Genomic DNA, 15,822 nt, shown 5'->3' on the forward strand with positions numbered 1-15,822 from the left:
TAACATCGATAGTCGTCAGTCGATAATAGCGAATTTGACCGTTTCTAGAGACGACTCGCGATTTAATATAATATATAGTTTAATAAATACGCGTTAGTAGTAAGTACACCTTAGTTTTTTAAAATTCTAATAATAATCAATATTTTGTTATTAAAAATATTACTGTTTTTTGTTTTTTGTACTCCAGTATTTGGTGTTTTCTGACGATTTGTTTCACCACAGGGTTTGAACAGCAAAATCTTTTTCGACTTCAAAAAAACAGGACGGCCTCAGATTGTTGACCACTATACTATTGAAGAAAGACCTCGACCTAAACGTAGATTGGTCAGCGGTAGACTGATACCCACCGTTCCGTTACGACTTAACTGTTTGTTGTGGATTGAAGATTTGTTCAACTTACTTGAACAACGACAATAGGAGAAGATCAAAAGAATCGATATAGGTATATTGAATATTAAATTAAATTAATTGCCACATAATAATGTAGGTATAATAATAGTTAACATAGTTAACACTTTAGTAAGCATGTCTGCGCATGCGAGGTAGTAAATATTTAAATACGATTATAACTGATAGATATAATGTATGAATTATTGTTCGTTTTTTGGATTTAATTTTAAATTGTGGTAAATTTATTGTGTTCTTCGATGTTTCGTCAATAATTCGCAGTATGGACATAGTACCTAAGAATTTGGTAAATTATGGTTTTGTATATCTATCAATAATTATTTGTTTGTATTTATAAAAATATTCCTGAAAAAACTGTCATCTCAACAAAACACTAATTTTTGACAATATCGATTTTGTTTGATTTTCTTTGCAACTTGAAAACTAATAACTGTAAATACCATATCTTTTTGAAATGTTCACCAAACCTTTTTTTATACATGATGACATTAAAAATATTTTGACGCATATTTCTTTTTAGAACTAAGATTTGAAAATATAAGACAAGATTCCTCGTAAATTTGTCTACCTTTATCAAAAACAAAATGTCTACTAGAAAGTCAAATTAAATTTCTACGAGCGTTGGAAGTTCAAAGTTTTACAACATTGGATATTTACTCGATTTCTTATGTAGCGATTTTCTTATTTTGTTGTAATTCAAAAACGAATAACCGTAGACACTTGAGACTTACATCATATGTTTATTTTATCAATGCTTTCTATACTTGATAACATTTTGAAAATATTTTAACTTGGTTTTAGCTGTTTAGGGACAATTTCAAGTTTCGATTTCTTTAGTTTTTTTTTCTATAAAAATATTTGATTTTATACAATAGGATATTTGGCTGATAGAAATAGTGTATATGTAATAAGTTTGAATAATATGGTGTTGTGGTCCCACGTCCAGAGTTAGATTTTGAAGTGACTGGATGACAGGTACCTAACAAGATAGAGTAATAACACGAGTTGAAATTGTTATAAATTTGTTTATTTGACACTTAAGACTTGTAGTAAAATTGATTGTGAATACAATAACGCTTGGGAAGGTGCAAGTACTGGCTCTCGCAAAGCATGTATCACGCCTGATTCTAGTCTGCTCATATTTCTCCTGTATAGAATTTACCCTTTTCTGATGATAAGTTTGTTATATCATTTCTGTGGCCTACGTGCTTATGGGGTCCAGAAAATGTGTGTCTAAATATATTGTCCATAAATATACACATTAATTACTCATCAGAGTGTATATTAATATATTATATATCCAAATTATGTTTGGCCTCTTTTTACCAATACACAGTAATGTATGATAATCCGACCATTTGATCTTTTGTGTGGTCGTTATGTGATTTTACTACCCGAGTGTGCTTAATATTACAAAATTGTAATTGTTCAAATTTGTGAGTCCTAGCTTAAATAATCTATTTAGTATATTATTGCTAAGCCTTTTCCTGTCCATAATCATAGTATTGGGTTTAAATATATATTCTATAATATATGTTATTATAATGATTACATTATTTATATTAAATAATATAAATAATGTAATAGCTATAACAAAATTAAAAAAAAATTAAATAAATAATATACCGTAAAAATGGGTAACTCTGGACTTACAGTGTAAATTCTCACAAAAAATTTAAATTTATATTTTGGATCATTCTGATAATTGATAAATTGAGAACATTATTACAACATTTTTTTATGTAGCTATTTCAACTGAAAAAATTACATCGGTTGATATTAACTACTATTTTTGTAATTCAAAACCGATAATATAGGCATATTGTGTGATAATATTAATGAAGTGTGTATTTTTAATTGGATTTGTAATTTTGTACACTATACCCGAGTATGAATACAATTTAATTTTAAAAAAAATCTAGGAAGTAGCATTGATAAGTATAATAAATCTATGTTTTTTTCGAAACGCATTTTTATTTAATTAAAAAATATCATATATTAATTAGAATTTGTTCATTTCTCTTATTAAAATAATTTTAACGATGTTTAACAAAAAATGTTACTGGTTAACATCAATACTCTTTTTTAAAAACGTGAAATGTGTCGACAATAATTTAAAAAAAAAATTCATAACAATTTCTTTTGCCTATATATAGCTGAAGAAGTGTTAAAATATTTTGAAAATGTTATTATGTATGGAAAATTGATGTGCAAAGATTTCAATAAAATTTAAAGTATCTACAATTATAAGTTGATGTGTTATACCAAGAAAAACTGAATCTTTTTTTTGTCAAGAACTGGTTTTGCCTAAAAAACTGTTTTCCTTACTTAAACTTTGCCTGATTAAATCTTGTAGAGTTAATATAATTTAAATTAGCTAAAACATTGAACACATAATATAAGAACATTATGTTACATGAATCTATTATAAAATGTTACAACCCATGTTGAAAACTAGTTATATTTTAATGTCACTTGAAAATTATTTAATCTTGTTATAAGTTAGAAATATAAGATGTAACCAAGTTACTTAACTTTAAAATGTGTAACTGATTAGTGATTACTAGCTAGTGCAGGTAACTATTGCAGGGGGTCTATTTTGTACGCCGTAAAACGATCTAGAAACCATTAGTTTTGACAAGTATAAAACAAGTACAATTGAATTGTGTATCTAATAATTATATTTTGTGATTTCAGTTTGTCGACAAGTATGGCTCATAACACCCAGTGGTATTTAAACGACTATGTGATCAACGATTACTTTGAATTGATCAAAAAACGTGATCCGAGCATTTATTGCTTTGATACCTTTTTTTTTGAGAATTATAAAAATTTTGGATATTCAAGAGTGAAGAGTTGGACGAAAAATATTAATATTTTTTCGAAAAGAAAACTTTTTTTTCCAATCAATATTAAAAGACGCAATATTCCTCCTCACTGGATACTTGTGGTTGTCGATATCAATCATAATCAAATCACTGGTTATGATAGTCTGAAAAAAAGCAACCTAGTTGCATATCGGGATGATGTATTAAAATACTTAGAGGAAGAGCACCTAGGAAAGTTGGGTGAATCTCTACCCATAGACAACTGGGAAAAAGTACAAGGTGAAAATCCCTATCAAGAAAACGGAATAGACTGTGGCGTTTATGTCTGTATATTTGCAGAATATATATCAAGAGATGTTGCGTTTAATTTTGATCAGGACTTTATGGCGGGTTTTAGGAAATTAATGGCATACGAACTTTGTACCAAACAACTTATAAATATATAGATGTGGATGAATTGTGTATTGATTAGGAAATAAATTATATAATTAATAATAATTAACAAATAAATTTAATTTTTGGTTAGTACCTATTATTTGTGAATTATAAAATATCATTGTTAAGTATATAGATTTAATTATATCAGTGTAAAAAGTTGTAGATATAAGATACATAAGCTATTGACTGATTGTATTTATGTATATTTGTTAATAATTATTCTCTTTAAATTTAAAGTTTATATTATGACTACTGATTAGTTTTATATTGTTTAATATAACATATTGCGTACTTCATTTTGTGGAAAATATGTTATATAAGAAGATAATAATATTTTTTAAAACATTAAAATGTCAAAACTTTGTTTGTGAATTTAAAATGTCATTTTTCAAATATTGATTTAATTATATCTATAAATTAATAAGTTATAGATGAATGTACAACATGGAAATATATTTGGTTATTTACTAATTCATAGATAGCTAACTGTCTAACTCATACCAAATAATAATCTATAAATGATGTACATTTGAGTGGATTAGAAAATCATTTAGACATGAGAAATATGATGCTAACTGGTATTTTATATTATTTTTTTAGCCTGGAAAATATGTATTTCGTAATCTTTGCTCTGTATAAACATATTGCAGACTAAGGCTTGGATGCGAGTACACATTGTTTTCTCTCTCTGACCCACACACAACATACTAAATTGTACATTTAAATTAATGATTATAGTAATAATAATTTATAAAATTAGAGAGAAACGACCACCCATAAAATTTGAAGGTTAGATTATTATAGGCCATCTCATAAGCTTTTTATTATATTATTTTAATTTTAAAGCGAGTTATGAGTATTACAAAATTAAAAATTGTTTGTATATCTTAAAATACTCATAACTCACTTACATACATTTAAATAATTATTTACAATGAAAATTGTAAGAAGTCAACATTTCATAGCTTAAACTTAAGAGGTACTTAACAATATGAAGTATATTTCAAAAAGAAAATGGCTTAACATTTAATGACAATAGTAAGACTAACCAACAAAAAGTGTACATTTCATAGACTCATCATTCACAGTTAATGGTACACAATTTTTTTATAATTTTTAAAACATCAATATTATTACGCCTGAACAAAGCAATGCAAAATTCTTATTTTATAACTTTAAAATATTAAATAATATAATAAATGTATACTCAAGTAGGAGATAATATCAATACATTTCATAAATAAATAATTGTGAAAAAATATAATATTATGTACTTACTTCACAATATTATAGACATTTTCGGAATTAAAAAAGTTGATACATATAAAATTTTCCATTTACGTATATTTTATTTTTATTGATGTTTTTTTTTTGTGTTACTATTTATGGTTCTCATTTTGATGTATTTATTTACTTGAAACAATTTTGGAATTTCAATAATTTTTAAAATATATATTGTATGTATTATATGTATATTACCACGTATTATGGTTATAATTAATGATTCTAGTATGTATACGTATACGTATACCTGATAAAGTTGCCGTGAATGTACATCATTTCAATATACATATAATAAAGCGGTGGCATATAGGTACCGGATTCGGTACAAAACACCGTAAGATAAACCGTGATTCTAAAGCGCCTATATTTCAACACACAAACGATATGTATACCTTCGTATACTCTCGTGATGGTACATATCAGCGGCGTATTTGCGGGGGGGGATCAAGAGGATCAACCCCCTCCCACCCTATGCTGTGTATAATATTTCGTGCTGTATTTTATTTCATTTCGTACGACTTCTGCAAGTGGCAACCGTAGTTTTTGTGTACTTTTATCGTCAATATAATAGCAAAATATTTGATGAAGCTGTCTAAGCTTGACAAATACTATGCACAATTTTACTACGCGACTTTATTAGATATTTAAAGAAAATATACGATGTTAGTCGTTACGTTATTTCGTAATTCAAAAACATTATTCGAGGGGAACTTAAGAATTTTACGCATATTATAAATAGTACGATAAGCAATTAATTTTAAGCTATTAGCTAATACCTATTCATACAGTTCTACGCAGTAAGGAAGTATTGACTCAAAAGTTAATATAAATAATTTGATATAACAGAAAAACTGTCTTAAATAATATTTGAAAACCACTTCGTGAATTAATATCGTAAACCGTTCTTACTCGGCACGTGCGCATTAATTGACTCAATTGAAATTGTATTCCGTTACGTTTGCTCAAACCGGTACATATATGTAAAATAGTAGGTATCTGCGGAAAAAAATAATTTTTTTGTTGAAGTCTACTCAGTCTACTGAATCTAGAAAAAAAAATCCCGTGTAGGAAAAAAACCTCTTACCGACAAACTTTAAATATTCAATGATTATGCTCTAATTATTGATATTAAAATTTATTTATAATTTATTTTAACATTTAAAAAAATTTAAAACAACGTAAGTAGTTAATCCTGTAACCAAAAAATCTATTAGAATGACCCACTTGTAACCTATAGTACAGCAGAGCGTCACCCACTTACAAGCTCTGTTTTAATTTCATATTAAGTTCTATGTTTATTTTGTATAATTTTAATATTATTTAATTGTAATAGGTAAGTGCACTAAAACATATTATTCATATAGAGTTGGCATTTTCAATTGGCGACGAAGTTCACCGGATCAGTCAGTATTTAAATAAATAAGTATTGCCCAATTCTTATAAATAATATGCTAATAAAATTAGTTTAAGTAAAATTTAAATAAATAAGTATTAATGCTTATCAAATAAAAAACCACATGATTTTCTATGGATATAACGAGGGTGATAGTATAACCTATAGTATAACCTATCTAAGGTCTATAATATAATATAATTAATGATAATTTTTTTTTTCCGAATACCGCTGTATACCTAGTCTAAAGTCTTTTGTGTTTTTTTTCTTAAATTGATGATGATTCGTAAATATATCTAATTTGTGTAAGCAAAACATTTTTGTGGTAACCAAACTAATGTTTAAAAACCAGTTCGTCTATTCGTGAAATGTTAAATACCTACTGAGATACAATAAGTTTATATAGGCAAATCGACACATCACGATTCTATTTACTCGCAAATGTGTACAAATGATAGGTATAATAAAATATAATCCGTAATTCACTAACAAAAAAATAACCAAGTATGTTATATTTCAATGATTTTGTTAATTAATAATTTATTTACATGATTCGATTTATCTATACAAATAATAATCATAATAGGTATACAATTTTTTTAAATATTTTAATTGAGTTGAAGATACATAAATTTAAAAAATAAAAATTTGTCGGTAAATAATTATTATATAATATAATATTATAAATGGGTACCTAGCTTATATTATTTTATAGGTGTGTTATAGATATAAGTTTGTGGGTGGGGAACATTTTTAATGACAAAAATATGTAGGTATAGACAAATTAAACTATTTTAAGCTATTATAGATATTAAATATATAATGAATAATAATACATTTAACAATAAATAAAAAAACCAACAGATAAAATTTTATTGATACTAATAGAATAAAAACTAAAAAATTGGAAATTGAAAATGTCCCTAAACAGCTCAAAATAAGTCAAAATATTTTTAGAAAGGTATGGTGTATAGAAAATGCTAATATAAAATTCAGTAAAAATTTCATGTAGGTACCTATAGTCATTTGTTTAAAAGTTGCACAAAAAACCAAAATCGATTTTCTCGAAAATAGATTTTGCGTGAAAATTCCCGTATTTCCTTAATTTTTTTTTTGTTTTCTACGGTGCTTTTGAAAATTACTGGAAAAATGTTACTTTTGACCCCCCAAAGTACCAACTAGATTCACTTTCCTATCAGAAAAGATACTGTTGAAGAAAATCTAAGCATTTTTACTGTCCTAAAAGGTGATGACACCACAAAAAAAAAATTAAAAAAAAAAAAAGCAGGTAAGTGGATGTCGCTCTGCTGTATAAGTAGATTACAAGTGGGTCATTGTATAATGAATTGTATTAGACAAATTCATTGATATAATATCATTGTATAAGAAAAACGATTCTAAGCGAAGACGATTTGTCAGTCTGGATAATTTATATTGTTATTATTTATTTTATCATGTAAGTTGAATTAATATTATAATGTTATAATTTTTTATAAATTAATTTTTTTTTATAAATTTCCAATTTGCTAAAAGATAAGATACAATATGTTGAAATCGAAGAACTCCTTTTGGTAGAAATAACAAGAAAACATGACCGGCTATTGAAAACAGAATGGTACCTATAGTCGTGGATGCCAAAATGATTATCATAAACGTAGTCCTGAAATGATGAGACTGCACTGGTCACACAATATTCAGGCTAGAAAAATGTGTGATAAGGAGTTTAAACATATGGCTTCCTACGAGTACGACTGGTCAGTTATGCCATATAAATGTTGTGTGAGAAACTCGTCTTTATTTTCATAAATATATTTCCTAACTTAATAAGACTGTTGTAATTATTTATTTAATTAATTTTGAATAGGAATTTTGTTTTCAGTTTCGTAAAGAAATATATTTATATACAAATTTAAAATAGAACATTTTATTTTATTCTCAAATTTGTATGCGATTCTCAATGACAATAATAAAAATTGATTGTTCTTACCACCGTAAAAAATGTATACACTGTATTTATGCACTATTCATACAGACATAAATACATAAAATGTACTAAGTATTTATAAAATAAAAAACTTATTTCGTTTTTAAAATATATTATTTTTTCTTTTTGTCTCTTGATACATTTTGGGCAGAACCATTTTCTTTTGGGCTTTGTAATTAATTTGACACATTCAAAGTGGAACCATTCTATAGGACACTGAAATAATAAAAGCACACAATTAAAAAATTAAAATGTTCAAAAACAAACCAATAAACAATATTTACAATAAAAATGGAACATTATTGATTTTTTAGTAGTTACAATAATATAAATAATAATAAAAAAAGTAAAAATGATTAGTAAATAAATATTAAAATGCTTACGTCAGGGTTATCACAACCTATCATTTCACCATAGGAAACTTGGTTGCATAAACAGTATGTCGGTTCATTTGGATCAACATGCATGTCTAATACTTCAGTCGAGTGAGCAACTCCAGCACCGACCAATTCACCATTAAGATAACTAGTCTCTACTGTAACACTGGCTTCGCTATTGGTAGGGCTTGTTATTAGTGACAACACTGACCAAAGGTGTTTTGTCAGGTGCTACACTGGTCAATTTTGCTCGTAGTGAAAAATGTTGGACATTATCATATAATAAAATCAACACAAACAATACTAAAATTATGTTGTCCCCAAACCTTTTTTCGATTGTTTTTTTTTAGATGATTTAGTAATGATTTCTTCTTCACTTGATGCACTATTCTTCTTAACTTCTTTGTCTTTGGTATTCTTACGTCCTCCTAAAACCAGCAAGCATAAAAAAGTGGCGGAACACTATCGTAATACAATATATTGCAGAACACTTACGTGTTTGTGAACCTTCCTCTATATTTCTCGTAACCCTGAAAGCTTTGTCTTGAATTTCTGCTTCAAAATGGGATAAATCTGAATCTAATTTTCTAATATAATTATCTACCTGAAAGGTTGATACAATAAAGTAGAATAATTCTAGGATTTTGTGATTATCTCAAAATCAACATACCATAAGTTTGTATTGCCAGTTGAACTTTATCGTCACCATATTCTTTCGCTTTGTCAAACTGATGTTATATGCTGGTCATAGTTTCATTCTTTTTTTCTACAGAGTATCTCTTGACATTTGACATATAATGTTGGCCAGTTTGTCAATATTGCGGATCAGTTCTTGGAGTCTCGAGTCTGAGTCGCATCAGAGTGAAGTTTCGCTGTAATTCAACAGGAAGGTTCTCAACATAACATTTTATAAAATAATATATTCGTAAATATTCGAAAATAAATAATTCAACTGAACTTATTTTTAGCTATTTCAGATCTTTCGCGAGGCGACGCGAGCGCCAGTAACTAAGGTTGGGGCTGTACACGGCGTATTCCGTTGAATTAAAAACGCATTGGTTTAAATCAGAGCAGCTATACACGACGGGCGTAATACGCCCGTCGTGTATAGCCGCAGCCTAAGGTGGGAGCTACACTGTCGTCTCGCACTCTTGTGGGCTCGTGAATAATACATATTAAGTATTCACGCTAAATAGTTTACGTATATTTCTAATATAAATACATCCAAATCTAAAATACCAAGTTATTTTCAGTACGTTTTTTTTAAAAATTTTGTCATAAAATACAAAATTATTAAATAGATTAAGAAATGTATAACGGTGTTTGTTAAATTCACAAATTTTTCCCGGTTTTTCTTGTTTGAAAAATAACTCCCTGACTTTTCCCGGTTTCCCTGACTTAAAAATTAATTCCCTGACTTTTTCCGGTTTTCCAGATCTGTGGCAACCCTGCCTGCCGCATCATGTTGTTTTGTCAACTGGATTGGAACAACACTGGATAGAGCATTGGATCAGCGTGACGTGATCATGAACGTCTGCATCCGGTTATGATTGATTCCTGTTGTAGATGACCAAATTGATGTCTCTCTTTCGGCCATTGTCACCAACGAACACAGCCACGACTTCATCTGTGGTGGGTGGACCGTAACTTCGCTTGTCTCTGGCTGCGTCGGTGACGAAATGTATACTGATTGTTCTCAGTGCCACCACGGGATTGTTTCTAGCCCAGGCTTCTTCATCCAAACACAACTGACTCATGTTCCTATAAATATATTTTTTAATTACAGTAAAACACATAACATATAGGAATAATACAGTCATATAGTATGTAGTAGTCTATGTTAGTCTATGTTAAAGTGTTAGTTATATAATTAAATTATATGATAGCCTGTTATTTAGTTCTTTTGAATTTGTTTTGTATGATGTGCAGTACTGCAGTGTAATAATTATTGCACATAATATGTTATATAATATATTATATTAAATATTTATTTATTACATTTAGGTACACAGAACCAAATACGATAGGTAAAGAAAAAATTAATGAGTCCATTAAATACATTTTAATTAGATAATTATAATATATGAATATAGTGAGGCCTGGTCATTATTAAGTCTTATTGGGGTTTATTTGGGTACTATGTAAGTGAATAAAATAAACGATAGTTAAGTGTAATATAATATTATAGTGTGTAAAATATATAAATTATGCTCAAGATCAGTGGAATAATGTTAATACTATATCAAAAATATAGATTGAAATAATTGAAATTATACATTGTGTACCTGGCAATAAGTGCAATAATAATAATAAATATTATATCATAATATGATGCGTATTATTGTAACTCCGTGGTAAACATTCGTCATAATGAATAATGACTTGTATTATATTCTATATTATAGTATACTAGTATACCTACATAATAATTTTATGAATATTATGATTTATGACTGTCCTTTTTTTTATTAGTCCGTGATTGAATGTATGCATTTTATTATTTTTATTTAAACGTTAAGCATTTTATATTTTAATTTGGAAACACCGCTCACCGCATTCACTATTCAGTATCGTTTGTTGTAGCTATACCTATTATAGCATACGTATAATATTGTTAGTGTGTGTGCGCACTGCGCTGTGCCCGCCACCGGTGTCTGTGTGTGGTAGCGCGGGATCGGGGATACTAGACAGTGTACTATAACTATATGGTGTGCTATAATAATTGCTAATATAATTATTATACTATGTTGTTGCGGTCACGCTGCGTATGCTGGACGTCGAGTTTTCCATCATTTATTGATAAGATTTATACTATATTATACTCCATGGCCCATTTGTAATAATATAATATTATTTGCATTAGAATAAAATAAACAAATTAATACTGTTGACTGTTGTACGACAAATCACGAGTCATGATACCAGCTCACGACTTACGAGCTTAACGATTATAACACTGCAGTCTACACCTCGACACTATAACGGTCTGTGTTATGTTGTTATAAAGTTACTTTTTTTATACCTACAGAATTGAGAATAGTGAATATGCATCGACGTTAATATACAGGTAAGAATAAGTAAAATACCTATAATAAGTATATTTTATAATGTAGTTATATCTAGGTAATATTTCAAATTTATCTAGATTCCATCTATCATACACATCCTAGGTGCTGATTCATTTGTTAGTCAAAACTGAATTATTTATTATAATATGCATATCCGCTGTATCAAACTCCACTAATCGTTTATCTGTGGTTGATGCGAACTGCGGCAAGTAGTAGGTACGTACATAAACAGAATCTCAAAATATGTAGTCACGTAGTATAAGATCAGATGACCAAGAGACAGGGGCGAAGTGGTACCTAATTAATTCTGGCCTGGAAAACATATTTTTCCGGCCCATTAGCTCACCAGCTGATTATTTCAGGGATTAACCTACAGACATAAACTTGAAAAAAAAATGTAGGTATAGGTACTTCGATTTATCAAATAAGTAATAACTTATAAAATTAAAAATACATTTTTTGATTTAATATTTATGATAATAATAATATAATTCACGAATGTCATAAAGTGTACTTCCCAGTTATAATTTATAAGATTAATTTAGAAAATAACTTGGATTTAATTTATAATATATCATTATCTAAAATATAAAGAATTTGTTTTTCAATTGCCATCAACATAAATTACTCCAAATGTTAGGTTGTAATTTAATTTCTCAAGCTGTTTTAAAAATATTTTCAAGTAGAAAATGACCTCTCATAGCCCATAGGCCAGTTGGGTTAACGGCTAAGTAAGTTACACAATGAATAATGCGTAGGATAAGATTATACTTAAATACTTAATTAATGCATTGTAACAATAAAATGCTATAGTTTTTACATGTTATATATGATTTTGATACGTCTTTTTACTCATCTTCATTTTCTGTGTCACTATTATTAAGTATACTAGGTAGTTCATCAGTACATTTATCATCTACAGATTTCATTAAATGTTTCCAAGATCTTGAAAAATTTAATATTTTTTCAATTAGATTATATTTTATTTCAATTCCATTATCATCATCAAACTATGGTTTTATTTTTACAGGTAACTTAACGAAAGCATCTCTAGGTAGTCCATTCACAAATGAATCATACTAATAATGTTAAATCAATTACTATTTTTTTATTATTTGTAAATCGTTTTACTGAATAAATTAAATATCCAATTAATATTAAATTGATACTATAACATCACGCGAACACTTCACTTTAAGATTATAACACAATTTATTTGTAATAAGGGTAATTAAATATTATTTTAAATTTTAAACAACTGAGCACTCATTATACCATTGTTATAACCATATGTTATTTAATGTATAAATACATTTTTAAATTTGGTATCACAGGGCTGGCCTATTTGGACAATTCCTGATTTCCAGATAAGCCCCTGTAACAAGAGAAGCCAGGTGCAAGGCATTTGATGATTCATTTTGAATAACCTTGTATTGTTAAAGTAACTATAGAAGTTAAATACTTGCATATATATTTATATTAATTTGTTTCATTTTTCAAAAGTTGTAATAAGTAGGTACATTAAAAATATTCAATTTGAAAGATTTATATACAACAGGCTTTATTTTTCGATGCAATTTGAATTAATGGCTTACAATATAGTTATAGTATTAACTAATAAGCATTTAGTTAAAGTACATCATAACATTCATTCATTTATTCATGAATAATAATCAAATGTGTATATGAAGCATTAATTTACAAGTGTGAATATTATAATGTCTAGTAATAATAAAATTATAGTTCCTTAATAATTAAAATAATTGCATAGAAATAGGTATTAAATAACTATAGGTAAATTATATACATAAATCAAATATTCAAATGATAATAATATAAAAATAGCATCTACCTATTATTACTTTTAAAATAAATATTGTTTAAGTAATTTAATAATTAGGCATGCTATTTTATAGTGCTTTATTTGATATGCTTTATATTATTATAATATTATTTAGCTTAAAACCATTTAAATTGATAAAATAATAATATTTGTATACAGTACCTAGTAATCTTTAAATTTACTTTTATTTATTTTATACCTTTTATTCAGTATTCAGTTACCTTTACTTGTAATACAAAGTCTAGCAAAATGATTATTTATTTTGTGATAAAAATATAAAATGACATTCAGCTAAGTATAAAATTAAAATATATTGATTATATTATGTATTTTAGTTCCATAATGAGTAGCCAACGCTCTAAAAGAAGAAGGGTTCAAGAAGAATTATACACATATACTAATTTTCCAAATTTTGCATTTGAATCTGAAAACCCTGAACAACTATTATTAGAAACTCACACTGATACTCCATTTTGTCAAAGTAATCTCCTACCAGACAAATTAACACTAGAGTGTCCTAATAATGATTCTGTTTTCTTACCTACTCAAATATCTCCTGATCATGAACAGTTAGAACCAAACCTCACTTCACCCAATATTCAAATGAACATCGAAACAGACAACTATGAGTTACCTAATATCCTGTCACTGAGAATAAATTTTCTATTTCTGACATGATATCCAAATGGGCAATAAATTATAATATATCACATTGTGCAGTTAATAGTCTCTTATTGGGTCTGAGAAATCATAAATGTTTTGCTAATTTACCAAAAGATGCTAGAACTATACTTCAGACAAAATCTATTGATATGAGCAATATGCGAGTAGTCACACCAGGTCAATACTATCATTTCGGTTTAAGAAATGGAATTGAACGGCATTTCTTATTCAAAGACAATTCTAAAAATGAAATACAACTAGTAATTGGAATTGACGGTTTACCGATTGCTAAAAGTACGACTAGTCAATTTTGGCAAATTTTGGGATATATAAGACCATACTCTGGTAATGTTTTTCCAATAGGAATTTATTTAGGAATGGAAAAATCTCACGACAGTAATGATTTCCTTCAAGATTTTGTCAATGAAGCTAAATTGTTGTTGAAAGATGGTATAATTATTAATAACAAGGTTTATACAATTGTTTTTGATGTTTTTTGTTGCGACGTGCCCGCAGTCTTTTATTCTTAAGATTAAAGGACATGTGGTTACTTTTCTTGTACTCGGTATAGAGTAGAAGGTGAACATAAAGAAAATAGAACTTGTTTTCCTTATGATTAAGCCGATTTAGTTAATGTTAGAACTCATAATGATTATGGTCAAAGAATTCAAGAAGACCACCATGTATCTTCAAATATTTCTTGTCTTGCTGAGTTGACAAAATTTGATGTTGTATCAAATTTTTCTTTAGATTACATGCATTTGGTGTGCTTAGGCACAGTTAAAAAACTAATACTTTTGTGGATGAAAGGGCCATTAAATGTTAGGTTGCCATCTTGGAAAATTAATGAAATATAAGAAAATTCAGTAAAATTAAAACTTCATTTCCCTGTGAGTTTTCCAGGAAGCCTAGAAAATTGGATGAAATAAGTCGATGGAAGGCTACTAAGTTAAGGTCATTCCTTTTATATATTGGACCAATAGTTTTAAAAAAGACATTGTCTGATGATTTTTTCAAGCATTTTATGTCTTTAAATATAGCAATGATAATCCTTTTAAGTTCTGACCATTCTACTTATGTAGACTATGCTAAGGATCTATTAAAGTATTTTGTAAAAACATTTGAAACTATTTATGGCAGTTATTTAATATCTCATAATATACATGGATTATTGCATTTAACAGAAGACTTTCACTTGTATGGACAATTAGACAATTGTAGTGCATTTGTTTTTGAAAACTTCATGCAAACACTTAAATCAATGTTACGTAAACCTGACAAACCTTTGAAACAAATTGTTCTCAGGTACCATGAACGTGGACAAATTATTTATAATCCCAAAAATAATAATAACATCACACTTTTGGGACCATATGATGATGGACCATTATTAGATAATATGAGAGTCGATTCTCAATATAATACATTAGAATTGCCTAATTTTAAGTTTAAAACTAAAATTAACGCCGATTCTTATATCTTTCAAAAAAAAAAGAAATAGTAAAACTAATCAATTACTACGTTCATATGATGGCG

General features: G+C 27.7%; 2 protein-coding genes and 1 pseudogene across 4 annotated transcripts in view; 1 reads left to right on the top strand and 2 right to left on the bottom strand.

Annotated features, from left to right (window-relative positions):
* The first annotated feature begins 203 nt into the window (after positions 1-203).
* Positions 204-3,855, top strand: LOC103308169 (sentrin-specific protease 1-like). Its single transcript, XM_008181117.3, has 2 exons — positions 204-442; positions 3,106-3,855. Exon 2 carries the CDS (start codon positions 3,119-3,121, stop codon positions 3,680-3,682), a length of 564 nt encoding a protein of 187 aa, XP_008179339.1. The 5' UTR covers positions 204-442; positions 3,106-3,118; the 3' UTR covers positions 3,683-3,855.
* A 4,423-nt stretch (positions 3,856-8,278) lies between these two features.
* Positions 8,279-9,421, bottom strand: LOC100569002 (annotated as a pseudogene).
* LOC100160923 (zinc finger protein 227) overlaps positions 9,417-15,822 on the bottom strand; it is a 30,217-nt gene continuing 23,811 nt past the window's right edge. For 2 of the 3 annotated variants that reach the window (XM_016801372.2, XM_016801370.2), the window contains exon 8: positions 9,417-10,473. The gene's annotated coding sequence lies outside the window, so the exon portion shown is untranslated. The remainder of the gene's footprint in view (positions 10,474-15,822) is intronic. The other variant, XM_016801371.1, reaches the window with a different exon arrangement.

This window comes from Acyrthosiphon pisum, chromosome A2 (assembly GCF_005508785.2).
Source record: "Acyrthosiphon pisum isolate AL4f chromosome A2, pea_aphid_22Mar2018_4r6ur, whole genome shotgun sequence".
Taxonomy (NCBI): domain Eukaryota; kingdom Metazoa; phylum Arthropoda; class Insecta; order Hemiptera; family Aphididae; genus Acyrthosiphon; species Acyrthosiphon pisum.